Source organism: Fusarium solani, assembly GCF_023522795.1.
Source record: "Fusarium solani strain SB1 chromosome Unknown bctg00000001, whole genome shotgun sequence".
NCBI lineage: Eukaryota > Fungi > Ascomycota > Sordariomycetes > Hypocreales > Nectriaceae > Fusarium > Fusarium solani.
The window spans coordinates 267,910-294,856 of record NW_027072156.1 but is presented as its reverse complement, the minus strand read 5'-3'; the positions used below and the strand labels follow the sequence as shown (position 1 = coordinate 294,856).

Sequence of the window (26,947 nt, the reverse complement as noted above, 5' to 3'; positions counted from 1 at the left end):
CAAGTAGTAGTAACTGTGATCTTCATATAGCCTTAATCTACAGCAAGGCGCGCGAGCTAGCTATCCATCTGTCAAATATCTTGGTTATATGACTGCAGCTAGGGAATGGCTTTGTTCATAGTGGTTGATAAGTGCTGTGACAAGGGAGTCAAGGGCTGGCTTCAAGACTTCCACGGGGCTGATATAACCTGACCTGTACAAGGCAAAAATCATATCTTGGAACGCTGAAGCGTAATTTAAAGTAGTTACGGCATTGAGCTTTTTGAAGAATCCCTGGGTATTTATGGCCATGTCTCAGATTATTCAGTCGCTGCCTGTCCTCTTTTCCGAGCCGCCATTGGCCAAAGGAGCTTCATCACCAATAACTGTAGCCCATGATTCGCCTACCCCCTTGAAAGCCAGATGACCCCGCTCTGTGGGACATTGGCTTGCAGACGTGTTGGGCTGAAACCTTGCTTAGCTTGCTGCCTAAACGTACCAGCTGCAACAATATGGTCAATCTTACGAACCGCACAGCTACGGGAAACAAGCCAAGCAAGCGCGAAAATGGCTTCTGACGACGCAATTTCTAGGCTTAATTCACCGCCCAACAGCCCTTACTTATGCACCTGTTGTACCGAAGCTATACAGGATCTCGAAGATGAGTGCTCTATCGCCTGCCACATGACGTACTCTGGTTTTCTCGAGGCCGTAGCAAACAAATGCTTCATCTGCTGGCGACTATTTCATGCCCTCGACAGCATCCGTCAAGAGTGTTTACAAACGGTTGCTCGATATGAGCACCTGGGACACCTAAAGTGTGATTACTTCAAAGAGTCCACTAGCTTGTATTCCGACTGGACCCTTGGTGCCCACCCCATAATTCGCGTGTGCTCCGATCTCCATCCAAACCGGGGAGCTTGGAGTTTCGACCCAGAGATACTTCCAGATTTGGCCCATGCCATCGAAGTCATGGACCAGGCCCGGGACATTAGCTTCGATCATTTTCTCATCAAGATGGATAGTGGCACAGAAGTTTCCGGTGCGTCTTTCAGGTTTTGTGCCGCTTATTGTGGAAATAACTCAAACTCTTGATAGAAATTTCTCAATGGATCAAATCCTGTGTCGGATCTGTTGGTGCCACGGCATGGGAGGAAACAATCGACCTTATTAGGCGGTGGCTCCAGGATTGCAGCTCCCATCATGCGCAGTGCGTTGGTCGTGCGAAGGACACAAGCTGGTTTCCTACCCGGGTCCTTGATCTCGGCCCCCTAGAGCCTGCCATGTCCGATGAAACAACCGTCAAGATCATCACAAGAGAAAAGGTTGTGCCTGGGAACCGCTATGTCACCTTGAGCCATCGCTGGACCCCATTCATCCCCAAGCTGACCTCCCAAAACCTTGAGGCCTGGTCACATCAGCTCCCCGTTGAGGGTTTGACCAAGACATTCCGTGACTTCATAACCGTGACTCGGCTCCTGGGCTTTCGATATGCTTGGATTGACTCGCTTTGTATCATCCAAGAGAGTGACCACGGGGGTTCGGATTGGTCACACGAGTGTCTGACGATGGATCTAGTATACAGAAACTCATTTTGCAACCTCTCGGCAGACTGGGGCACGCATTCAGATGGCCTTTTTCTGGATCGAAGAGCGCGACAGTTCGATCTTCCTATCGTCAGTGGCAACTTGCCAATCATGGAAGACAACGAAGACAGCAAAACCAGCGAAAACAGCGAAAACAGCGAAAACAGCGAAGACGGCGAGAAACAAGAATCTAAATATCTCTTGGTCGATTGTGGCACCTGGCAACATGAGGTAACCAACTCACCAATCAACTCACGAGGCTGGGTTTTCCAGGAACGTTTCCTATCACCACGTGTACTTCATTTCTGCCGAAACGAAGTCATTTTCGAATGCTGCGAGGCGTCAAAATCTGAGCGGTTTCGGCAATCCATACCGGTTATTGATAAGATTCTTTATCAGCCCTTCAAGAACTTTGACGAGAACTTTCTTGGCAAGCATGATACTGCGACTTGCCACCGGGTGTGGAATAGAATCCCAGGGATCTACACCAGATGCGCCCTCACCTTTGCCTCGGACAAGCTTGTTGCTATCTTGGGCATTGCGCGCTACCTCAAGACTTTCCTGGTGGATGATGTTTACGTCATGGGCGTTTGGGCTTCAGCCATCTCCACTCAGATGCTTTGGTGGTGTGACGAGAACACGATTAGAGACCATTCCATCGACCCTCGAACCCTCGGTGAACTGGAACCCCTTTCCAATCCAACCGGCCAAACACTCTCCACACCTCTTCGCCAGTGTAAAGGACCAACTTTTTCCTGGGTATCAACAGACCTACCCGTTGCCCTCTTTGGGACTATAAGCAAGCTGTTTTGCGAATGTATAAGATTGGTCAAATATCGAGAAGGACAGGCCCCGTCTGATGATGAACCCATCACTGAGGACATATTCAACTATTCTCATGACCCGATGGTAGAGCTCAAAGTGGCTGGCTCTCTTTATCGTGTGAGGCTGATCGATACTGGAATGGAATACTTGGCTGCCGTCTTCCTCGATGGGGATGACTGTAGACCTGGGAACTACGAATCCTCACGGAGTATTCGTGATGACCATACCGTATTTCTGGATTTTCCTATTTCTCCTTCAGAAATCCCTAAAATTGAGTCACGGGTGTTCTTCTGTATGCCCTGGGCCACTGAGAACGCCACCTATAGAAGCTGGACGATCTTGACCTCTATTATTCTCGAGTTAGTCGATCCGGAAATGGGTCGCTTTCGTAGAATTGGGACGATTAGTAGCTTCGAGATAAATCGACAGCCAGAGGCGAACTTACCTTGCTGGAGTTACGACCCGGAGAGGCGACTGTACACCATCTATATCATTTAATATTAATAAGAGTTTGTTTGATGTCGTGAGATGGAGGCACCGAGTAGATGTGTTCATGGTTGATTTTGGTCCTGCAATGAAGACAAGACCGTGCGTACAGGACCTGGTTAGAGAAACTCTCGAGCGCGTTTAGGAGAGCTTCCATGTGCATATTGGGGTATCCAAGAACACCGTCAGGGTAGACTTTTAGAACCTATTTTGTCTAGACCAGTGCCAGTTTCCATCCTCCAGCCACCCCTCGCGCGATACAGAATGCAATGCTTGCGACCATGTAAAACCCACCTGCAAAGATGATCAAGTTTCGGTAGCCATCTTCGCTTCCGTCCAGCAGAGCACCAGCAATTGGAATGCCAACCAAGGCCCCGAAACTCGCGACGAAGTATGCCATCCCGTTTGACTTGCCATAATCCTCGATCCTGCATACTCGAGACACACAAACTGGTGATAAGCTGATGGCTGCCCCTGACCAAAAGCCAAAGAGTACTGAGAATGCCATGACACGGGCATGATCACCGTCTGCTATTAACCATAGGCCCAGGATAAAGGCACCGCAGGACAGAGCTGTGACGATCATTGTGTTGAAAGCACCGAAGCGATCGGCAATGTACCCAGGAAGAACTCGTCCAGGGATGGCGCCGGCGTTTAAGAGGACGTTGAGTAGGTATGCCTCGCGTGAGCTGAGCCCGTAGGAAAGTGCATATGAGCATAGATATGTATATGGAATAAAGACGGCAAATTCAACAAGGAAGATGGCTGCTACCGTGACTGAAAAGTTGACGTCCCTGAAAAGACCAAAGTCGATGTAAGCCTTGGCCTTTTTGTTGTGAGGTATGCGCTTCCTCAGGAATATGTTGGCGACAATGAGGAGACCAAGTGACAAGAACGCCACTACTCGGATGGCCCAAGGGAAGCCGATACGTGGCGTCAGATATAGAATGATGATTGAGAAGATGATGCCTCCGATACCGCCAGCGCTGCAAGCCAGGCCAGTGGCGAAAGCTCGGCGCTTGCAAAACCAATGCCCGATGGCCGAGAGGCTGGGGTTGAACAGTAAAGATGCAGATATGCCCCCAAGGACGCCAAAGGAGAGGAGGAAGTGGTAGAACTCTGAATGTCGATGTTAGCCAGCTTATTGGGAGTAGGAAGGATATGGACTACCGGTGGATAGGCTCATGAAGATTAAAGAGGCAACAACGCCAATAGACCCGGGGAGAAGCAGTAGTTTGATATCGTATGCGTCGAAGACAGGGCCTGGATCAATAGTCAGTCCATGTCAGGCAGCAAGACTTGAGAGATTTCTCACCAACTTGAGCCCCGCAAGCCGTGATGAAGAAGGCATAACAACTGAATATCCATCCTGATTTACTTTCAGAGATGCCCTCGAGTTCGTTCTCGGAGATCCAGGCCTGGAGGACAGCCAAGGTATTGAGTAGGCCCATGGGAGGGACCATTGCACACCAAGCGCCTACAACAACCATCCAGGCTTTGAATCCACCGTCGGGATAATCAATCTCGTCAGTCTGGGCATCATTATCTGTTTGTGAAAGCTTGTTAGTGGATCGTCAGTCATGATATTGACAATGAACTTACCCTCTGGAAGTGAAATTGACTGGATTCCCGCTGGACGCACAGTTGGAGTGTCGTCTTCAGTCATGCCGGGTACCTTGAAGAGATATTCTTAAGAATTTGAGCAGAATTAGAAGAAGGAAGCTTGGGCTGTTCAAGTCCTTAGTGCGAAGAAACTTGGAGGTTGAGAAAAGACTTTGGAGAAGAGAAAAGCCCCTCTTTGATGTGAATGGCCGAGAGGGCGCGGGGCGATCGGCGCAGACATGACTCAACCTATCAGATGGCCTTGGCACCATTATCAGTTTATCGTAGAGTATCTGCAATCTTTCATGGCTTGAAAAGGAAGGTCCTTTGGCCTGGCTACAAATGAAGTGAAACTGGAGGATTTCCAACACCAAAGGCACAATAAAATAATTACTTGGTGGACTAACAGAGGGGGAAGTGTGCAAAAAGATGCATGGAAGTAAGGTAGCATAGCTTTATTTCTGCCTTGGTCAAAAAATCCTGAAGGATGTGAGAAACGCGCAAGAAAGAGGTGTGGAAGATAGAGAAGCCAAAGACAAAAGAGCCAAGAGCAAAAAGAGAATCTCTTTGCGTCATCCGGAATTCGAATCCGAGCCTCAACTTCTCTTTAATGGAAGAGTTGAATCCTAACCCCTAGACCAATGACGCTTGTTGATGTCTCGGATGCCAAATATCGGGGCTTATACCGATTAGCGCTGTTTAGGTCCATTCTGGGCTAGTCTGTGAATGCCCTCGCTTGAATGCTTACCTCGCCAAGACCCTTGCATTGATATGGGGGGCTTATCTGAGCTCATTTGGTATGATTGGAGTTTTTGTAGAGGTGTTGTCAACTTCTAACTTAATCTATACTTGATTCTTCATGTCGTACTTGTAGTACCACCCCTCGCCCTTCATATCCTTCCTGATCTTGTAGTTGTCCTCGGCAATCCTCAAGATATTCAAATCGACTTCCACAATCTCAACCTTTTCCTCACCAATTTCAATCTTCCCCAGAGTCCCCAGGATAGGCATGTTCACACTGCTCAGTCCACCTGCGTTGCAGAAGGCAACCGCCGCAGTGTTCTCAAAAGCCCGAGATGTCAGGGCACTCTCGATAAAGATTCTCTCTGCATCCGGGTTGAGTTCCTGTCCTTCCTCTCCGGCATCCGTCAGGAACCAGTATGAAGGGATGATGATCAGGTCTGCGCCGTCGTTGACCAAAGCTCGGAAAGCCTCTGGGAAAGCCAGATCCCAGCAGATGACCATACCAGCACGCACCGGTCGACCATCAGCATGCTTCAGAGGTGTATCGAAGGCTGTGTGAGGCGTGTGAGCTGAAGAGGTAAGGTGAGGTCGCTCGGGATGCCACAAGTTCTTCTTCTGATAAGAGCCGCAGATGTCTCCAGTTCCGGCGGCCAGGAAGTAGGCCATGTTGCGCAATTCCTCATCTTTCCCATTTTCCGCTACATGCACCTCGCAAATAGTACCCGGGACAATGTTGATGTTCAACTCCCGTGCAAGATCCTGATACTTGGCCAGGCAGCCTGTTGACTTCTTGCTGGCCGAGACAAATTCGGCGTGCTCAGGTGCCCATGACGTGAGATGAAACTCGGGAAGAATCGCGATATCACATCCTTTAGCAGCTGCCGAGCGCAAGTGTCCTTCAGCCTTGGCAAAGTTGTCGTCAACAACGATGGGCTTATCAGATTGTCAGTGACTCAACTCAAAAGGTGCAAAGTTTTGCCTAGCGCGAAGCTTGTGTCTGATTGGAAGACGAACCTTGGGGTCAAACTGAATCAGCGCGATCTTGTAAACAGGAGCCATGGCGGTTGGTAGAAAGTTGTTTCTTGGAGATTGATCAAAGTGGCGAGGTTTGGATGAGATGCGGAGAAGGATTCGGAACTCGGCTTGACGCTTGACCTAGCGTTTCTCCACCTGGAGAGAAGCTCAGATGCTCACGTGTTTGTGCTCAGCTCTTCCGTGGGTTCCGTGAGATGAGGTTTTATCAACACCAGATTTGATGCCAAATTGCATGGACCAACTCTCATCGAGTCCATCTTTGAGGTTCAAATGCGTTCAATCAAGGAGTCAAGAAGTGTAAAAATCAAGGCTTCTTCGTCATTCGCTAACGCTATATGCAGACCCTGTATCAATCCATCAAATATGTGCAATCAGATTATCATAACATCCAAGCCTCACTGCTCAGCTCAATTATAGAATTTAAACCCGGCACATGCGGCCATCCGCAGCCACACTCCAGGCATCGCTGCCAACGCCCTTGAGGTTGTAGAACAGCGACTTGGGATCCCACTTCTTCTTGATGGAGGCAAGACGACTCCAGTTGTCGCCGTAGAAGGTCTCCTGCCAGTTGAGCTGGTTGAAGTCGGCCTCGTTCATGTAAGTGCCGCTGCCGGGAGTGACGGCCTCGATCTGGGGCATGAACTCGTAGGTGATGCGCTTCTGCATCGTGAGCATGTCGTCCCAGCGGAGGGGATCCCAGGTGGTGGCGAGCTGCATCGACATGATGGCCTTGCGCCAGGCGGGGTGAACGGCGTTGGAGACGCCCTTGAAAGGCTGGAAGCTGCCGCCGCTGCCGACGGCAATGACGCCGTTGGCGGTGAGGTTGCGGATCACCTTTTGGAAGTTGTCGTTGTCGTTCTCGATGACGGAGCGGGGGATGAGACGGCCGCCGTACTGGTACTCGGAAGCACCGATGTGGCCGTTGGGGAGAGGACCCATGTAGGTGTCGTAGTGGTCGCGGTAGTTGAGGGTGGTGTAAGAGACCACGGGCTTGATGCCAACCTCGGCGAGGTAGCTGGTGAAGGGGCCGAGGACCTCATCGCGGACGTAGTCTCCGGTGGAGTTGACGAGGGTGATGGGCTTGACGACGAGAACACCAGAGGTAACGTAGTAGATGACGGTAGGACCGTGGTCAATCATAGCGGGCAGAAGCTCGTGGAACTTGGCGACGGCCTTGTCAAAGGTAGCCTTGTCGACACCGGTGGCAGCCATCTGGAGAGTAGCACCTCCAATGGTACCAGTGTAGTGAGCTCGAACAGTCAAGGAGGTGACAACAGCAAAGTTGCCAGCGCCGCCACCGCTAAGAGCCCAGTAGAGGTCACTGTTCTCGAAAGCAGAAGCCCTGACGACTCTGCCGGCCGCAGTGACAACTTCGAACTCGAGGGTCTGATCAGCACCGAGGCCGTAGCTGGTGCTGAGAGCAGAGTGACCACCACCAAGGGTGAAGCCAGCAAGACCGACGGTGGGACACTCGCCAGAGACGGTGGTGAGGCCGTGAGAGTTGGCAAACTCAACAGCATCGGCACCCTGGATACCGGCACCGAGCTTGACAGCAGGGCCGTTGTACAGCTTGTCGGACCATTGGACGACTTCGGCGTCCTTCATGAAGTGAGTCCAGATGGCGAGAGAGCCAGCGCCAGTAGAGCGGCCAAGGTAACTGTATCGTTGTTAGTTGAGCCTAATGGAAAGTGGAGTAGCACATACTCATGGCCAGTGTTGCGGACAACCAGGCGGATGTTGTGGTCATTGGCAAACCGAACAGCGGCAGCAACTTGGTTGGCGTTGGAGACCTTGACGGCATAGGCAGCATAGTTGCCAAGAGTGCAAGGGCGAGACTCAGCCAAGAAGGGATCACAGCTCTGGTTGGCAAAGAAAGCCTGCATCACAGACGAAGATGACTCGAAGCTAGGCTGCGTTAGTGAACATTCACTCAAGCCAGAGTTTCAAACTTACTGAGTCTGGGGAAGCTTCCAAGCCGTCTGCAGAGCAGAGCAAGCCGCGGCGTCATAGGTGGGATCATGACACGGCGAACCGATGGGAACAGTCTTGATGAGACCGCCAGAGACAGTCTTGTTGAACTCGCTCCACACGTTGGTAGAGGGCCAGCAGGCGTCGCCGGGGAGGCATCGACACTTGGGCGTAGAGCCAGCGCTGACAGCGCCGGCGGTGGCAAGAGCCCAGGAAAGAGACTGCGTGATTCTCATCTTGGCGGTTGAAGTTGAAGATGCGTCGATGGATGAGATGGACAAGAGATGTGGCGTCCTACTGCGTATTTAATAGGATGTCATCCTAGGCCTCCCAAGAGATGCATCCCGTCTTGGGTGACCTGGGGTCCTTGCTAGCACGCACAGTAGATTCGCATGAAAATGGAGTCGGAGGAAGCGGCTGAGGCGCACTAGGATTCTTCCGACCGCAGCGATGAATGGCTTCCTTACTGATTCTGGAAGCTAGGACCAAGACGCTTGGTCTCCAGGGACCAGGGGAGCCCCAGAAATGCCCAGCAATAGCGTTGAGAGATTTCTTGGTAGCGCCGCCGGTTTGCCGGACGACTCGCGTCCGAAGGTGTAAGGCCGGAGATTAGGGATGGAAGTGGAATTATCCGTCGTCGACGGGCTGACCAAGACCAATAACGTTGGGATGCTATTGCCTGGGTCTTGGCGAGGGGGATCAACCCGGATAACCACGTGTGTTAGCGAGGACTTGGCGGAGGTATCTTCTGTAAGCATTTGCAAAGAACAAGCGAGGAGGAACGAGGATGAGAGAGAATTGGTGCCAAAATTTGGTAGTTGACGGAGCTAAAGCATATGGGAAGCCCCTGATGACATCCACCTTTGCCACATGTTCTCCACTTGTTACAGATCAATGCATGAAAGCCAACGTGGTGTAATTCGGCGAATTGACAGGTAAGAAGAGCTCTAAAGGAGTATAGAACAGCCTTGACTCGCTGCCAAGGCCATAGTTCGCAAAGGCGAGTAATGAACTACCTACTCCTACTCCGTACGGGAATACAATATCGCTCTTCGCGATAAAAAGGTCCGATGCTAAATAAAATCCACTTCAATCCATCTCTTAGCCCGCTGATCATTTCCTTTTTGAAACAACTACTTCAGGTCCGCCTTTTTACACGGACCATCTCAACTGGTACGATCCGGTGGGAAACAGGGGCTTTTGTCGTTCCGTTGACGGAAGTGTCTTCAAATGCGTGTCCGCCCGAGGACCGAGGTGGATTTCTGATAAGCAGGGGATCTCCAGGAGTTGCTCCGCGTTGGGATCTGACAGGGAGGATGATCATGCCACTTTTCGTAGTGATTTTCGATGGCTTGCCCCTGTTGATGCGGCCTTGTTTCTGGATCCTGATCTGCAGTCTGTTCGTGTATCTTGATCTCAACGATAGTGATGGACGAATACGCCTCTGAAGCTGATTTGAAGCTGATTGAGCCCTCACAATAATCACTGCATTCAAGCGTGTGCAGCTACTCGTGTCCGTAATTTTCTGCTCCTGAAAAACTCTTTTCCCCCTGATTCATGCTTCACGTAGCCTCTCCAATGAGCAAAAAGGTCCCACCCGCCCTCCGGCCCGGATCTACAAATATGTACAAGTCAACTTTCGGAGCTTCTACCGCTCTCGTCAAGCTCCTTAACTGGTCCAACGCCACACGTGAGAGCCACACCGGAAATAGGGACTGTCGGATCTGAAAATAGGGATCTTCTGGGGAAGCTACCATCCGGCGCACTGAATCAGGCAACTCTTGATGTCGGGTAAGTCTGTGCGTTTGAATGGTGTGTGACTATTTGCAGTCCGTTCACATGTTTTGAATCACTGATGCGGCGATCTTGGATCCACGGGGTTTAGAAAGGTTTTTTTTTAAGGGACTGGCTGTTTTAGCTTGTGAAAGTTTAATAAAAATGACAGCAGCCCTTCTTGGTTGCTCACTTGTCTTTTTTGTTCTTCTTGGTGATGCTTCATGATGCTTTTTGGATTGAGCCTATTTGCTTGCCTTTTGGCGTTGCCAGCTGGTCTGGCTGCGTCTTCTACCTCGGCTGCTCTCGCAGGCTGGCCTGAGTGCTCGGTGAGATTTTCTCTGTTCTTGTGCACCCTTGGCTAGTTGTGCTAATGGTTTCAGATCAAATGCCTCGCAACTGCCATCGGAAACTCGACATGCTCTGCCACAGACCAGGCTTGCATGTGCACTAATGAGCAGCTTCAGTTGGAAATGAACGTATGCGTCAAGCAGACATGCACCGTCAAAGAGTCTTTGGGTATGTTTCAACTCCGAGCAAACTTGGTAGCACCATGCTAACTGTCATGAAGCCACGGCCAACTTGACAATGACCAGCTGTGGCGCACCTATCCGAGACAAGTCAAACGAATACCTGATCTTGTCCAATACGTTTGCCGTTATCACTGGCCTGTTCATCGTTCAGCGGTTTGTCTCAAAGATTTACTGGAAGCTTCCTCTCGGCCTCGACGACTGGTTCATGCTCATCACTTTTCTTTCTGGTATCCCGAGCTCAGTCATCACTGTCCACGGCACGGTAGCAAACGGCTTAGGTCGTGATATTTGGACCCTTACCCCGACTGAAATCACCAACTTTGGATATTTCTTCCACGTCATGGCTATCCTCTACTTCGCCCAGGTCACCCTTCTAAAGCTATCCCTCTTATTCTTCTATCTCCGCATCTTTCCGACTGTTGGCGTTCGAAGGACTCTCTGGGCCACCGTCATATTCAACAGCCTTTTTGGATTGGCTTTTGTGTTTACGGCTGTGTTTCAGTGCCAACCCATCAGCTATTTCTGGAAGAAGTGGGATGGTGAACACGAAGGACACTGTGCTGATCTCAACGCCATCACCTGGTCCAACGCTGGCATCAGTATTGCTCTTGATTTTTGGATGCTGGCTGTTCCTCTGTCGCAGCTCAAGGCACTCAATCTGGATTGGAAGAAGAAGATCGGTGTTGGAATGATGTTTTGCGTGGGCACTTTGTAAGTCTTGCCCTTCTTTAGTGATTATGAGCCTGTTGCTAACTGTTATTCAGCGTCACCGTTGTCAGCATTCTGCGACTCAGAGCGGTTGTTAAGTTCAAAGCCGAGACCGAGAACGCGACTTGGGAGTTTCTTGAAGTTTCTAAATGGTCAACGATCGAGATCAACGTCGGCATGATTTGCGCCTGCATGCCCTCCCTCCGAATTCTCCTGGTCCGACTCTTCCCCAAGATCCTTGGTACTTCTCGACGCTACTATCCCAACTACGCTAGCAACACTGGAAGAAACACAAACAAGAATAGGTCCAGACAGCTGGGCACCAATGCTACTACAGAGGTGGATACGACTAGTCGGCCGGTTGAGTCAAGGGGGATTACGTATCAACGTACCTATGACGTGCAGTATGGCGATAGTGATGAGACGCACTTGGTTCATATGAAAGATTTGGATGCGAAGAGTGCTAGATCTGAGGTTTCTGGGGTTTCGGTATAGGCCAAGGAGCCTGGGTGTAATTATTTCTGATGAATTATGATTTTTGGATACTTGAAACGCGCACAAATCCCTAACCTCCGGCATGCATGTAGTTCAGTGGTCAGTTTCGCTGGCTTTATCAACTCCAAGCTCGGATGAAGCCCGAACCAGCCTTGCCCTTGATCCTCTAAGCAGCTCCCCACCACTGACCACATCCTGGGTTCTCGTACGACTGGCCGCCTCTGTCGGTTTGGTCGTATGCTCTCCTGGGATACTCATGACAGCCTTGAACGGCACGGGTCCGGTTAGATCTGAAATGCTCCAGCTGGGACCGAGAACTGAGTAATAGCGGGTGTTGGTTGTTGTCAAGTTGATATGAACGCTATAATGGGGCCACCATGACTGCATAAGCCTATTAACTAACGCATGTCACTGGATGTTTCCTAACGATAATTATAGATGAAAATATACTCATAACTCAGCTTGATTAGTCTAGCCTTCTTGCTTCAAAACATGGCTGGATAGGACAACTAGTGTGCTGTGTTAGTCGAAAACGTGGGATTTCCAGCAACATAGATACACATGTTCCCATCAGGCTGAACATAAAGAACAATTCCGTCCTCTCCAGAATGACCACCAGTGTTGCTCGTCCACGTAGCGGTACCACCTGAACCAACGCACAAGCTCCCATCCGATGACATCCAGGCGGAATCGGCATTGGTGGCTCCGGCCGTCCACATGAGTCGCTCCGGCTCGAATTCATCCCATGGTCTCTTGTGGAGAAGGATCAGGTTTCCCTTGCTGCTGATACGAGCGACGTAGGTGCCTGCGCTGGTGGCGGCGCAGCTAATAGAGTGTGCCTTGTCGAGTGTCACTCCAGGCGTGAGAGAGTTGCCGATGGATGCAATGATGTCCGAAATCTTCCATAGAATCTTGCCATCGCCGTTGCGGACAAAGATGTTGCAATCGTTGTCAAGGATGAGCCCTGGAGCACCATTCAGCTGAGGGAGACCATCTGGGCCAGGGGGTGCATAGGTTGTGTTGAGGGCTGGATGTCGGTTGCTGCTACGCCATAGACTGTTGTTGCTGGCGTCGCTGATCTGAAGCACCTTGTCCCGACCAAAGGTAAAGGAGTTGGCAGTTGCGCTCGTCAAAGGGGGTTCATAGACGACATTGGTGTTGAGGCTAGTGTTGCTGAGCTGAAGACCACCAGATGCGAGGAAAGTAATCTCGTGAACACCGTTTGGAGATTGCATCTTTTGGCCGATGAGAAGGGTCTCGCCTAGATTGAGCTCCGACACGGTACCGCTGAATGCTGGACAGGATGTGTTGCTCTTCCAGATAGTTTGACCCCCGTTAATGTCGTGGAGAGCCAGATCACCCGAGTCTTTGAGCACCAAGCTTCCCGGAACGTGATTGGCAAAGATGTTGTCTCGTAGATTGATATTGACAGGGGCCTCCCAGATCTTTCTACCGTTCTCTGCCCAGAGGATCAAGTCATTGTTGTAGCCTATCGTTATCATTGAGGTATCAAGATTTGGAGGCGGGCTGGATGTGAAGAGAGTGGTTTTTGTTGGGACATTTTGGATGATGAACTGGTTACTATCCAAGAGTGTTACTGTCATCTTTCCGCTTGGAGAAGTCATGGATTGGCCGGATGCGAGGTATTGTCCAGGCAGTAATATGTTGCCAGAAGTGTAGGCGATGAACTTGAACGAGAGTTAGCACCAATTCGATCAGTCAAGGTAGATTCGGCTAGAACTTACATCAGGAGGCACATATGTCTGCACCTTGGATGCGTCAGTAGACCAAACGATAATGTCGTCGAGTTTGAGGTCCACAACACCATCGTTGCCCAACTTGAGAAAACAGTTTCCAGGAGTCCTTCGGAACGTCGTGTGCGATGACCATTGGGTTTGAAAGCTTGCAATGACTGCCATATTGCCTGTGGTATCAACCTGAACCCAGCCGCCACCTTCGGTGTCGCCCGCACCCGTAGACCATGTGGTTGTGGAGCCCTGGGCTAGAACAAAGTTGAGATCGAGGCCGAGGGTGAGGGTGTAGTTACCGTTGGTGGACGTGAGCAACTCCCCTGGCAAAATCCTCTGTCCGCCGACAATGTGATTCTTTACCGGCATTGGATACGCCGGACCTGTCCTGGAGGACCATACGATCTGATTATCAGTCCAGATGACCATGTTTCCATCATCTCTGACCTGAAAGTACGAAGTGCTGTTGCCTCTACCCGCCGTTCCAGCTTGCCACTTGGGATCTCCAGATGTATCGAGGATCTCGAGCTCTCCATCAGCACGGAAGAGGAGGCTCTGCGCGGGAAGACCCGGCGCCATACCCGCGGACCAAAGAGGGCCCTTGCCATTTTGGTACATGACGCAGTTGTGGTCAGGTTGCATGATGAGCGTGTAACTGCCGTTGGTAGACACCAGGGTTTGGTTGATATTCAGGGCAGTACCGGGGTTGAGGCGGTCCGTGGGAGCGGGAGCTGGAGGGGGCATAGTCTGTACAATGGTGAGCAGTTATGCTTGATCAAAGTTAAAACACGGCTTACAGGCTTGGTAGTAGGGCTGGATGGGTTCCCCGGGGTGTCTGCAGGCGTTGGCAGGGGAGCCTGTGTACTGTTTGTGCTCCAAAAGACCTTGCCATCCGTACTAATAACAACATTTCCATCATCTTGGATAATTAGTTCAGAGTCAGCAGTACCCTGACCTCCACTACCACTCGACCACTTCTCACTGCCGTCTTTCTCCAGCAGCCTGAGGTTGCCGTCAGTCTCCAAGATACAGGTGACAGGCTTGGGGTAGCCCCAGGTGTTGGAGCACCAGATGGGTCGGCCGCCTGGTGCGTACGCGCAGCAGTTTCCGTCGCTTTGGAGGACAAAAGCGTAGTCGCCGTTGGGAGACTTGATTAAGCCGTCGACTCCGAGGGAGGAGCCGGCCTTGAGGCGATCTGATACGGCTGGTGTTGCAGGCGTCGATGGCTGTGACATGATGACGACAGTTGATAGTCGTAGAGCTTCTTGAAAACGATAATCAATCGACTGAGCACTTTCCTAGCCTCTATGCGATTGCTCTGTTTATATAGTTCTTCTATCCCCACTACCACCTGGAAGGCCGCCGATTGCGGGAGAACAAAGCTGTCCAGATAGCTGCATCACATGTCACCATCCATCCAATCCCACGCATCTCTACCCGACCCTTTAAAACATTCCCTGATAGTTTTGAATAGCTCGACGTAACTACTCAGTCTGGACTCTTCATCATGTCAAGCCAAAGCCACAACTGGCTACGCTATTGACAACCGTCGGCAGCTAGAGCACCAAAGAGGCTAGCGACAGAGGTTCCAGGCCCTGGAGGTGTCTCGGCCGAGTTCAGCTTCAGCCAGCCACCCTGTAGTTTTGGAACTGGGTGGCTCTGAAGGGCTTTCATGGATCCAAGTTTGTATGCACGTTATCCTAGTCTGCTGCTTTTGGACGATTGGTGTTGATAGTGGCATAAGAGGCGTCTATCGTGGAGCCAAGACCGGCAAAACGGCTCATGTCGCAAGTCTAGAAGCTCAAGCGACGGGCCGTCCCTCTGACGCTTGCATCACGCGGCAGATAAGAGCACAAGAACTCGTGGGGAAGCTAGATAATAATGTAATTCTGCATAACTTGTATATCTCTAACAAAGATCGTACATCAATTAGCCCCAAGACTTTGTGAACCGATCTATTTTACTCTCGGTCTTCCTCTCCCTAGATGCGTGAAGGTCGGCAGCAGGATTCGGGTCCAACGGTGTGTAGCGTGGACTGGTTGGCGCTCTGGTTGGATCGAGGGACGTCGTTGGATGGGTTGACCTCGAAGAAGCTGGTGGGCTTCAACGACACGGCAAACTTTTCGACAGGCATGACGGGGAAGTCTAGATCATGGTCAGTAAAAAACCAGCAGTTGGCAATGGAAGCGACATACCTTCGGGTCTAGTGACGTGAGTAACTCCAAAAGCGTGCCAAAGAACAACATCCTCATTCTTGACATTCTCATCACGCTTTGCCCAGATAGCCAGACCAGTATCCTCTCGGCTCTGGTTCGTAAACTCTCCCGACGCCCATAGCTCGTCGTCGTTGTACTTTGTCACCCAAATGGGCTTTGAAGTAAAGATTCCGCGGCGGTAGTTGAACGTGTGAGGAGCCATCATGAGCATCTGGCTCGGCACAGCGTGCAGCTTGTACCCGTGGGGCTTTCCGGAGATGGCGTTTGTGCGGGACTCGTTGATGATCTTGAATGTGCGGTTCTTGTTGAGGTCGAGGTCGTAGCCGCCTGGCTTCTCGATGGGTGTTGTGTTTACTCTGAAGGCGCAGCCGAAGGGGTCGAGATCGGGTTCGTTGATCACGGGGTGGCATTCGTCGTATGTGATTGTGTTGTTTCGGTCACCGTCTAGGCAGGGGTCGACTCGGACGCAGAAAATGTGTTGGTGGTTGACGGCCAGAACGCCTGGGGCGACGATTGTGCCCCAGGGGACTTGGAGGCCTTGACGAATGGGCATGGTCGAGACGATACCGGTAGCGCGTACTTCGATGTGGATGTTGGCAGCTTGATCGAGGACAAAGGCCAGGATGTACTCATAGTTGGCAACAGTTGCCGTGCACTGGATGACGAGCTGTCTGTTGCGCACAACTGAAGACTTGTGGTTGCGGAAGTTGGTGTGCTTCCAGCCGATACCGTCATCAATCTCGTGCATGCACACAACGTTGGGCATGACCGCGGGCTTGCCATCTGCAGTCACTCGAACACCACTGAAGTAGGCAATATGGCCGAGACAATCGCAACCAAGGCTCAAGCTATTAGAAGTAAGACCAAAGCCAGAGTCTCCCAGGTCAAATGCCTGCTTTCGGTGATATGGTGATCGAGGATCGCCGTAGGGAACCGTCATCTCGCTCATGGAAACTCTGTAGAACAGAGGGCGTCCGTCGTACTGCACGTCGTGAAGAACTGGGCCCTCTCGAAGAGTCCAACCAAGTTGGAAAGACCACTTCTGCCACTCAACGCGCCGGCCAAAGATCTTGAAAGAAGGTCCCTCAGGCTGAACGACTTGCAGGGGCTTAAGGTCCTTTCGGAAGGCATCCTCTCCCATGATGTTTGCGCTGTACTCGACAGGCTGGGCAGGCTCCCAGGGCTGAGTCTCGGGATCCAGCTCGTCGCCAGTACCCATAGGAAGTCTTTCGATCTCAACGAGCTCGAGGGTGTGTGCGTCGAAGATGGGGGCGAGAGGAAGGGGGAGGGAGTAGTGGTTGGCTTCGGGGTCGTCATTAAGGGCGATGTACATGTAGCATTGGAAGAGTCGTCGTCGTTCGTTGGCGTCGTCGGTGCCAAAGGCCCAAGGATCGTTGAGAAGACGGGCACTGCAGATGTAAATAGATGTAGGGATATTGGGAGGTTGATTTGAGGGCATCTTACTTGGGAGGGAGCTTGAGCTTGGCAACTTCGGCCAAGACCTCTGGGTGGCTGTTGCAAGCTCTGGTAATGAGCTCATACTCGTGCCAGTCAACAGGTCCTTGAGAGTTGGGAGCATCATAGAGCTTCTCAACTCTCTTGGTTGCCAGGTTAACAATGGCGATCAAGAGAGCCTGGCTGGTCTTGAGGTGGTAATACACCCTAGCCCTTCGATCAGGAGCAGGGCCATTGTGGTGAAGGTGACGAAGGGTAGTGTCCTTGGGAGGCTCAGCGAGATCAATGAGCTTGAATCTGATCTCGTTGTCTGCGCATCCGATCTGCTTGTGGACAATCTGCGAGGCCGTCTGCACCTCGTCGACAGTCAGGGGGTCGAGAGGGTGAGGAGCAGACTTGGAGGCGTGGGATGACATTTTGACAAAGATCTCTGAGCTCTTGATGGAAGTAAAACAAGTGCTTGAGGATTTGCTTGAGATGATCTGCTCGTCGAATCTGTCGCGTCTTGCATCTTGTCTTATACTCGGCTTGTGGTTGGTGAAGCTGCGAAGTTTGGAGTGTGGAGCAATCTGTCATGAACGAGCTAACGGTAGTCCCTTCGCCTCCACATGGTCCAGATTACCGTATTAGGAAATAATGCCAGCATCAAGTGTGAACTGCGGGGGAGGCGCGTCTGCTCTGCTTCCTTTATCTGGGGGTGATGCAAGCTGTTGCCCGCATCTGGGGATGGAGCACACGGCTTGTTGCGCCCCTTGCTAGTTTTGGTAGGACCAGCAGCTGGTCCGAGGCTGATCTGCAGGAAGCTATAATGGGGCGAGATAAGCTATGGAAGGGATGCATGAGACAGAGCACTTATATCCAGGGTACTCCTCGTGCTGCTATCAAGATTATTTGTTCTTGATTTCACTCTTTACACAAAGACGAGAAGAGATAGCTCAACATGCCTGACTTCAAAGGACTCGACCTGACCGGCAAGACTGCCATCGTCACCGGCGCTTCCAGGTAAGATCTTCATCCTCCGAGACACGGCAGCTGCTTACACGAATCGCCATAGGGGAATTGGTGCCGCCATTGCTGTCCAATTGGGTCAGCGTGGCGCCAATGTGGTTGTCAACTACACCAGTGACAAGAGCAAGCAACGTGCCCTCGATGTGGTCAAGAAGATCGAGGCCGGCGGCTCCAAGGCGGCACTCTGTCAGGCGAGTGTGTCCAAAATGAAGGATATCCCCAAGATTGTAGAGTGTGCGCTGCAGCTGAGCCAGACTGGAAAGATTGAGATTCTGATACACAAGTGAGTCCTCTTGCTTATGTTTACAACGTAGGTATTCTAACAGTTGATCAGCGCCGCCCTGGGAGTCGATGCAAACCTCGACGAAGTCACAGAAGAGCTCTTCCAGACTCACTTCGACACCAATGTCAAAGGCCCCATCTTCCTCACCCAAGCCGTAATCCCCCACATCGCCCACGGCGGCCGCATCGTCTTTGTCTCCTCAGCAGCCGCCCGTCTCGGCGTAGCCGGCCAAACAGTATACGGCGCCACAAAAGCTGCCGACGAGTCATTAGCCCGCGTCTGGGCAAAAGAGCTCGGCCAGTCACATGGAATCACGGTCAACTGTGTGAATCCTGGACCTGTTGCTACGGATCAGTGGCAGGAAAGTGATGAGCAGTTTAGACAGGATATGCAGCCGCTTATCGAGTCTACGCCGGCTGCTGCACGGATTGCAGAAGTTGATGATATTGCGCCCTTGGTTGCGTTTCTTTGTACGGATGATGCGAGGTGGACTACGGGGTCTGTTCTTTGCGCAAATGGTGGGCTTTATAACTGATGTTTTTGCTTGTAAACAGCGTTTGAGAGTAAGAGCGAGGGCCGGTATCTATGTCGCCCCTTGGCGTTATAGAGGTGGTCATTCCTTGTTACTCGCTGTCTGTGATTCATGCAAGTAGGTCTTGGGCGGCTAAGAGAAAGAAGGAATTGATCCAGAGTTGACACCGGTTGAAGACTAGACAGTCGGTAACGCAATATGGGCACCTTTCTGAGCTTTATACACACAATACATGCGATATCATATAATCAGAATGGTTAACTCTGATGCGATTAAAAACCTACGAGGTGTAGGAATGCAGTGAAGGGGGTGAAATCACTTACTCCTAAGGAGCTCTTCCGTTAGATACAGCAGTAAAACGATGGCCAATCTATAGTATTGTATTCGAAGACGGCCGTCTCACTCGTTTATCACCTCTATTCGTCTATTTCTCATCCAAGTTCACTCTTCAGGCATGGGCAACTCCGGAACCTTCTTGACCACCCTCGCAGGACTTCCAAGAGCCACACTCCAAGCTGGAATATCTCGCGTAACAACGGATCCCGCGCCTATCGTACATCCGTCACCGATAGTAACACCAGGAAGAATTATAACGCCGCCTCCAATCCAACAGTCGTTGCCGATGTTTATGGCCTTGGCATACTCGATATTATCTCTTCGGCTCGCAACCTCGATCTCGTGCGTCGCAGTCGAAATCATGACGTTAGGGCCAACCATCACACGATCACCGATCGTCACGATGGCAGAATCTAGGATCGTGAGGCCGAAGTTGGCATAGAATCTCTTGCCTACCGAGACGTTCGGGCCGTAATCGACACGGAAGGGGGGCTCAACAAAGACTTCGTCATCAGCGACGTGGCCGAGTCGCCCGCGCAGCATCTCGGCTCGCTTCTTGGCCACGGCTTCATGCGTGTATTCATCGTCGCTCGTGGGGAACCAGTTGTTGTATTCGTGCATGAACTTGCGGCCGTCGAGACGACCCTTGACGAGCTCAGGGACGAAAGAGTCGTAGCTGTTAAGATTTGAGCGGATTGTGTCTTGAGGAGAGGGGTCGAGGAGGGGGTGAACTAACAGCATACCCGAGATCATCCTCTCGTACTGCTCGCAGTGAGGCACATTGGCCAGCTTGGAGGCCTTTTCAAGCTCAATCGGACACTTTTCGGTGGCAGCCATTGTTTCCTCGGTATGATAACGAACAATCTGGAGGTGGAACGAGGTGAAGGAGAAAGAAAGAATGAAGGCTTTGACGATGTTCTCGTGGACATTGCAAGACCCTTGCAGTTGGGACATGGAATAAGTCACACCTTCTTTGGAGTTCCCACACCGACCAAAGGGATCCTGCAGGAAACTAATCTCAATAAGGAAATACTCCCAACTCCCTGTCGCGCCACCCATTATCAATGACTAGCTAGGCCCACTAACGAGGAAATCTTTCAACATGACGGGTTTCGTTAACAAAGACGGCAGAGATACCACTGCTTGGCAGATACGCGCTCCGATATGAGCCCGCGAAATGGAGATTGGATCTGTATCTTCTTTAGAAGAAGAGATAAGCGTGTTGGTCGCGTAGAAGCTCTGAACATGTCTGAGAGGAGTTGTCAGCTTTGGTGGAGGCCATGACATGGCTTGCGGGGCGGCATGACAGGGGTGGGACAACTTACGAATTCCATCCATGGAACGTTGGACCAGCCGTGGGGGTTTGTCCTCCTCTCTTCCCAGACCTTGGTGAGCATCTCGGTCATGGCTGGATGCTGGAATCCCGTCGCGTGCTTGATCTCACCGACGCACCAGCTGGCGTAGTGCATCTGATGTGGAGAAGACGTATCAGCTCCAGCTAGAAACAGAGGGAACAGTAGTCGTTTGTAAAAGACGGTATCTCGGGGCATGGCTGCGCAGACATCAAAGATGGCGGCCACAGATGCCTTGATCCGACTGTCCTCACACGACATGGCAAACGGATCCGGAAACCGGAGCACTCGAAGCAGACAGGAGTGTCTGTAGGCCTCTGCGAGATGCTTCCATTCCTGGTGTCCCGTGGGGTAGACTGCCTGATCGGGGTCCCAACCGCGAAAGAACTTTTCGGCCTCGTCCAGCAACGCCTGGAACTGATCTATCGGCAGGTCCCCCGCGCGGAACGCCTTGCCCGCCTCCAGTACCTGGCCGATCCGGTGGAAGATGACCGGGGGGCAGCCGACGAGGGTGTGGAGGCTGAGACTTCCGTGATCGCGCACGCAGCGACGTACGTCCTCTGAGTAGGAGAGCTTCTCGGCGCCGCTGAAGCCCCGCAGCATGTCAAGCCTGGATCCTGGGTTAGTCTGGGGTAATCTGGTCTGTGGCTGCTTGCTCACCATGCCAAGGCTGATATGAAGAACATGCTAGCTTTGGATCGTGTGGAGAAGTCGGTTGGACAGGCCAATCTCTTGCACAGGAACGACACGCCGGTTAGGTGAGCTCCATGGGAAGAGACGCCAGTCTCGCAGACCTGGGGAAACAGATGCGTTAGCTTGGTATGTAGCATAGGGGAGTGCAACATACGTCATGCAGGACCAGCAGTAGGGCCATGCACAGGACATACTCCTCCTCGGCAACGCTGAGGGCTGATACTTCTTCCTGGAGAAGCAATGCCCCGAGCGAGTGCAGCGCCGATACTCGGTACTGCAACGAGATGGCGACAAAGTGATGGCTGCTGTTCTTGCCCGAGATGTGCATGTGGCAAGTTGTCAGACCCAACAAGGCGTGGAGGACGCCCTGGTGCTGGTACGCCAGAGGCAGGACGTGTATCCTGAACGGATTGTCGGTGCCCTGAATGTGGATGGTGAGATACTCACTGAGTATCTGGTCGACTGAGAGAGCAGTCAGCTGCCGCCCAATGAACACCCTTGAGTCCCTTACAGTAGTCAATGAGAGGACGGTTCGAGATGATGTCCTGGCTGAGGTCGGGGGTCCCGATGAGGGGCGAAGTGGAGTCGATGTGAACCGGCGTAAACGGAGAATGTGACACAGACGCCGGAGAGGGAAGGCTGAGGATGGTAGAGTCGGGAAGCCCTTGGTCTGGAGACAGAGAGGCCTGCGGAGAAGCCGAGTCTGTCACCGACGCCGTGGTGACGGCTTCTGGGACGGCAGCCGACGACGAGCCAGAGGGGGACTCTCCCGAGATGGGGAACGAGGGAGTGGAGGACAGAGCGACGCTATCTCTTCTCGTGCTCGATGAGCCCCGGCGGGCCAAGGGGATAGTCATCATCTCGCAGAACTGGAAGCGCGGAGGATATCCCTCGCAGTGCAGGCCCTTGGTGCGGCATCTATCACAGATGGGGCGCTTGCGGTCGCATTTGCGACACTTTTTGCGGCATGTGCCACAGGCAGGGTCTAGATGAGAGTTAGATTGGGGGCACTCAGTATGACCTTGCAGTATCACGGCCATGATCCGTCTGGGAGTGAGGTCAGAGTTGATTGCGCCACTCACCCTTGCGCCGAGCCGTTGGGCGCTTGACCGTCGAAGTGAGGTCGGTTGCCATTGTTGCCCGAAAAGCAGCGAGTTGCCGAGGCCTAGAGTCCCAGAGTTTACAGCGGTAAGAGTAACAGCAGAGGAATGATCAAGCTCAGACAGGGAAGTTGATGGGAGGAAATGTGGTTTGCTCACGTAGAGTGCGGCCGATTAACGAGACTTTTTGTGGAGAGGCCATAACGTGCGGGGAAAATGTTGATGCTGATCTAGCGGAACGAGCTAATGCTATCAAGAAGGAGGGTGGGTGTGGTAATCGCCTGCGGGGGCTGTCGAGCTGAGACGAAACTTTTTTCTAATGTGGTGATGCGATTCTTGGATTTGTAACGGTCTTCTTGAAGCCTTGTCCTTGTTCAGAGAACTTCAGATTGAGAGTTGGTGATGATTGTTGGGCTGGCTGGGTGACTGTCTTGGGGGTTGCGCAGCATGGCCTGCAAGATAGCTGAATTTCCTACTTGGGCCATCTTCATCAGCCACCCTGTACCCTGGCTGAAACAATTCGGCTTTTCTATCGACTCACCTTACCCTGAGCATCGAACCTGAACCTCGTGTAAGATTGTCATCAAGCTTGTGCTCGTCCGCCGGCTCCGGTTCCAGAGCCCAGTAAATGGCTGAGCAGCGCTTCTTATCATCTCCACCAGTCGATGCGGAAGTGAGCTTCAACTACCCGTCTACAGGGTTCATGACCATATCTCACAATTAAGCTGGGGAGTATTGCGTTCCCCTTCTTGATATCAAGCCTCTTTCCTTGAGAGGACATAAGCAGGGAGAGCTGCCAGCACACTCAACATGCAATTTAGGAGTCAAAATCGTGATGGCATGCATCAGAGAGACCTTGTCGCGCGAGTGGCAAGAGGCTTGATAAAGGTGTCTGAGAATGAGGACTTCATCGGCTCGGCTTTTTGGCTACATACTTGCTGTCCATCAAGATTACAATCTTGTCCCACAACCACAGTGGAGAGCTTCGTGAGGGGAACAGAATTGGAGACGCGATCAACACGGTGACCCTCTCTCTTGGGTTCAATACTATCCTCAACCGCGCTCAACTCCATCGAGGCCAAGCGTCGTCATATAGAGATCGATAACATAGCCGAGGAGCATCTCAGCCTGAGGCTAATAATGTACAATTGCCCCTCCCGGGACAAGCCATGGGAACGGGAGCTCGGAGCGTGTCCTGAACGAGGCGAGGTTGACTTTTACCGTTTTAGGAAATACTCCCAACCTGCGCCGCTAAGATCGAAATGGGAATAGGGAAAACGTGCACGAGGCGCGCTTGCGATCGTGGGTCTGTGCGATAAGGGGTGGAAGATAAGAGTGGGTGCTTATAACTAAGTGCTTATTAAAAAAGTATACATAATTAGCTGTATAAAAGAAAATATTATAAGCTAATTAATAATTATAAAGTATTATTATAGTAATACTTATGTATATATATTTAATTTAAAATAATTAAAATTATAAAAAATCTTTATAAATAATTATTAAAAATATATTAAAATTATTTATATATGGATTTTAAATATTTAAATATTTTTACTTATTATATATTATATATATTACTTACAATACTTTATAAAATAGCCTTATATATGTAATATTAATATTTTTATTAATATTAATATTGTCTTTTACTAGAGTTTAAACTAGCACCTCTTAGACCATACCCTTATCACACACACACACCTTCGTCCCCTATCATCAGGCTCAGAAGTGCGGGGGCGGCGTTGAAAAGCCCTTGCACATCCAAAATCCGGGGCAAATGCAAGGTTTCTCTTCCCTGTTCACACCTTTCCGCCGGCGCCCCCTCACGGCTGGCTCGGCACCAATCACGACCTCCCTCTCCCTGTCTATCGCCGGCGATGCTTTTGTAGAACGTTATCTTGGAGATGGTGTTGAGGCACCGACCGGCCTAGAGGAACTAAGACGCTATCAAGAGTCACACACCCCCGGATCCTTGGCTGGCTGGTTGGATTCATTTAAAGAGCCTCGTCCACGACGATCGGTTTGGACATCCCAGACCTCACGTCCTCTTTGAAGAGCACCCTTTCAGATACTCTTGTTCTAGCACTCTGTCATCTACTACTATTCTCAATGTCGGTCACCGAAAAGCCCGCCATGGAAAGCAAACCTATCGAAGGTGATCGCGAAAGCGTTGCCAAGGGCACCATCATTGGGGACGACCTCGACGATGCTATCCTGCGAGCAAACGGTCATAGACCTGACATGAAGCGTCAGTTCAACTGGTTCTCTGCCCTTGGTCTTGGCTTCTCCATCACCAACTCCTGGGCTGGATACATTGTTCGTGTGCTCCTCGCCACTCTCCGCCACCATCGCTAACAGTCTCGTAGAGCAACTTTGGCCAGAGCCTCATCTATGGGGGACCTCAGGTCTGCATTCTGGCACTCGTCGTCGCCTGGATTGTGCAGTTCCTCATTACCCTGGGTCTGAGCGAGATCGCCTCCGCCTTTCCGGTGAGATAATCGACCCCTGACACCCCTGCGACAACTGGCTAACGGCATTAACCCCAGTCCACTGGTGGCCAGTACCACTTTTGCTACATTCTCAGTCCCGAGAAGACTAAGCGATTCACCGCCTTCACCATCGGCTGGATGTCTACCCTTGCTTGGTGGGTTGTGACGTAAGGAATCCCCCCTATGAGCTATGCCCGGATGGATGTCTGACATGCTGTGTAGATGCTCTGGAATCTCGCTTGCCGCTGCTGTGCTCGGTGGAATGATCAGCTTTGTGCACCCCGAGTTTGTGGCTACTAGCTGGCAAATCTACCTCTTCTACGTTGCCGTGGCATTCATCACAGGTACTCTCCGACTACTTCCAACTCTCAGAACAGATCCTGACGTGCCTCTAGTTGTACCGGTGTTTGTTGCCTCGAAACGCATAGCGATCATGGTCCAGTTCACTCTCTTTTGCTCCATTTTTGGAATGTTGCTGTTCCTTTTCGTTCCCACGGGGATGCACAAGCACACAAACGATGCCTCATTCCTCGTCCAGTCTGGCTTGGGAGTGAGCGGCTGGAACTCGGGCACAGCCTGGGTCTTGGGCATTACAAACTGCATGTATGCTTTTGGTGCCACTGACGGAGGTGAGATTGCCCCTTCTTGCTGACAGCGAGGTCGTCTAACGCAGAGCAGCCATCCACATTAGCGAGGAGATGTCGCACCCTGGAAGAAGAGTGCCACAGGTCATCATCATGACCATGTTTATCGGCCTGCTCACTAGCTTGCCTCTCTTCATTGCCTTGATGTTTTTCATGACGGATCTAGATGCCGTCCGACACTCGCCACTTCCAAGCATGGAGATTATATACCAGGCGTAAGAGTCCATCTACATTATCTTAGTATCAATGCGCTGACTTTGCAACAGCACTGGGAACCGCAACGTCACCATTGGTCTCGAAGCACTCCTTCTCGTTGTCTACATCTGTACGCATTATTCCCTGTCGAGTGTAACGACACCTCCATGCTCACACAGTTACTAGTTTCTCTCCCCTCTCAGTGGGTTACCTGTGGCCGTATTGCTTGGGCCTTGGCTCGTGATGTAGGTTCTTTTCCGTTGCCATGAGCTCACAGAGGCTAACCTATCCAGAACGGCATCCCTTACTCCCACTACTTTTCCAAGGTCGACCGAAAGCTCGAATTTCCCGTCCGAACGACCATTATGGCTTTCATCTTCACTCTGATCTACGGTCTACTTTACCTCGCTTCCACCAGCGCCTTCAACTCGATTATTACATCGGCTGTTCTGTTCCTGAACATTACCTATGCTGTCCCTCAGGGAATCCTGCTCACCCAAGGACGCAAGGAGCACCTCCCCCCGCGATATCTGAACCTGGGCGTCCTCGGCTACGTCTGTAACACATTCTCTATCCTCTGGATTGTAGTCCTGGGAGTCTTTGTGTGCATGCCGCCTACTCTGCCGGTCACCACAGAGACCATGAACTACATCAGTGTCGTCACTGTTGGCCTGTTTTCGATTATCCTCGGTCTCTGGTTTTTCGAGGGCAGGAAGAAGTTTGAGGGTCCTCATATCGACTGGGAAATGATCAAGGAGGCCAATCTTCAAATGCTCAAGGGAGAGAACCATCAGGTTTAGGGAGTACAGAAGGACCTTTTGACTAGGAGGAATAGTTGGTGCCCGAAGACTGCTTGTAAAGTGGTGTATGAAAAGTGACCGCAGACAGGCAGGGTTTTGTATTCTACTATGCATTGGCTTGAAGGTTTTGGAATGCAACCCATATTGTCCCATATAGCCGTGTGTCTTGTTAGGGAACTTTTGACCATCTTAATTCGCAAGGTTATGGGGAAACTCACCCAGATGATTTGATGTCTAATGAGAGAACCTGGATAAACTTGTACTTCTATTAGATTCATCCTGTCAATAAGATGGAAGTGTTCTGCCTGCAAAGGCCGAACTCCGGTGAGCTCGTTTTACTTATTGACTTATCATAAAGG

At 51.3% G+C, this 26,947-nt stretch overlaps 10 protein-coding genes across 10 annotated transcripts; 4 read left to right on the top strand and 6 right to left on the bottom strand.

Moving 5' to 3' along the window:
- Positions 1-546: 546 nt before the first annotated feature.
- On the top strand, positions 547-2,888 carry MRS44_002167 (uncharacterized protein; the record flags this gene model as incomplete). The annotated part of the gene is made up of 2 exons (XM_046273050.2): positions 547-1,021; positions 1,078-2,888. The coding sequence occupies 2 exons, from the start codon at positions 547-549 to the stop codon at positions 2,886-2,888; spliced, it is 2,286 nt and encodes a 761-aa protein (XP_046126734.2).
- Positions 2,889-3,090: 202 nt separating this feature from the next.
- On the bottom strand, positions 3,091-4,542 carry MRS44_002166 (uncharacterized protein; the record flags this gene model as incomplete). The annotated part of the gene is made up of 4 exons (XM_046273049.2): positions 3,091-3,995; positions 4,047-4,139; positions 4,192-4,422; positions 4,479-4,542. The coding sequence occupies 4 exons, from the start codon at positions 4,540-4,542 to the stop codon at positions 3,091-3,093; spliced, it is 1,293 nt and encodes a 430-aa protein (XP_046126733.2).
- Positions 4,543-5,321: 779 nt separating this feature from the next.
- MRS44_002165 (uncharacterized protein) lies at positions 5,322-6,281 on the bottom strand (the record flags this gene model as incomplete). The annotated part of the gene is made up of 2 exons (XM_046284816.2): positions 5,322-6,155; positions 6,237-6,281. 2 exons carry the CDS (start codon positions 6,279-6,281, stop codon positions 5,322-5,324), a joined length of 879 nt encoding a protein of 292 aa, XP_046126731.2.
- A 396-nt stretch (positions 6,282-6,677) lies between these two features.
- On the bottom strand, positions 6,678-8,461 carry MRS44_002164 (uncharacterized protein; the record flags this gene model as incomplete). Its single annotated transcript, XM_046279683.2, has 3 exons — positions 6,678-7,914; positions 7,962-8,162; positions 8,211-8,461. The coding sequence occupies 3 exons, from the start codon at positions 8,459-8,461 to the stop codon at positions 6,678-6,680; spliced, it is 1,689 nt and encodes a 562-aa protein (XP_046126730.1).
- Positions 8,462-10,225: 1,764 nt separating this feature from the next.
- Positions 10,226-11,734, top strand: MRS44_002163 (uncharacterized protein; the record flags this gene model as incomplete). Its single annotated transcript, XM_046279682.1, has 4 exons — positions 10,226-10,327; positions 10,382-10,517; positions 10,570-11,242; positions 11,296-11,734. The coding sequence occupies 4 exons, from the start codon at positions 10,226-10,228 to the stop codon at positions 11,732-11,734; spliced, it is 1,350 nt and encodes a 449-aa protein (XP_046126729.1).
- A 509-nt stretch (positions 11,735-12,243) lies between these two features.
- On the bottom strand, positions 12,244-14,717 carry MRS44_002162 (uncharacterized protein; the record flags this gene model as incomplete). The annotated part of the gene is made up of 3 exons (XM_046281616.2): positions 12,244-13,422; positions 13,480-14,229; positions 14,280-14,717. The coding sequence occupies 3 exons, from the start codon at positions 14,715-14,717 to the stop codon at positions 12,244-12,246; spliced, it is 2,367 nt and encodes a 788-aa protein (XP_046126728.2).
- A 746-nt stretch (positions 14,718-15,463) lies between these two features.
- On the bottom strand, positions 15,464-17,569 carry MRS44_002161 (uncharacterized protein; the record flags this gene model as incomplete). The annotated part of the gene is made up of 3 exons (XM_046282513.2): positions 15,464-15,627; positions 15,678-17,107; positions 17,163-17,569. The coding sequence occupies 3 exons, from the start codon at positions 17,567-17,569 to the stop codon at positions 15,464-15,466; spliced, it is 2,001 nt and encodes a 666-aa protein (XP_046126727.1).
- Positions 17,570-18,093: 524 nt separating this feature from the next.
- MRS44_002160 (uncharacterized protein) lies at positions 18,094-18,979 on the top strand (the record flags this gene model as incomplete). The annotated part of the gene is made up of 3 exons (XM_046281615.1): positions 18,094-18,155; positions 18,208-18,444; positions 18,496-18,979. The coding sequence occupies 3 exons, from the start codon at positions 18,094-18,096 to the stop codon at positions 18,977-18,979; spliced, it is 783 nt and encodes a 260-aa protein (XP_046126726.1).
- A 438-nt stretch (positions 18,980-19,417) lies between these two features.
- MRS44_002159 (uncharacterized protein) lies at positions 19,418-22,491 on the bottom strand (the record flags this gene model as incomplete). The annotated part of the gene is made up of 6 exons (XM_065622717.1): positions 19,418-20,314; positions 20,638-21,274; positions 21,325-21,458; positions 21,512-21,758; positions 21,805-22,342; positions 22,440-22,491. The coding sequence occupies 6 exons, from the start codon at positions 22,489-22,491 to the stop codon at positions 19,418-19,420; spliced, it is 2,505 nt and encodes an 834-aa protein (XP_065478789.1).
- Positions 22,492-24,569: 2,078 nt separating this feature from the next.
- Positions 24,570-26,588, top strand: MRS44_002158 (uncharacterized protein; the record flags this gene model as incomplete). Its single annotated transcript, XM_065622716.1, has 8 exons — positions 24,570-24,776; positions 24,827-24,949; positions 25,007-25,116; positions 25,172-25,578; positions 25,628-25,808; positions 25,860-25,918; positions 25,975-26,033; positions 26,082-26,588. 8 exons carry the CDS (start codon positions 24,570-24,572, stop codon positions 26,586-26,588), a joined length of 1,653 nt encoding a protein of 550 aa, XP_065478788.1.
- Positions 26,589-26,947: the final 359 nt, after the last annotated feature.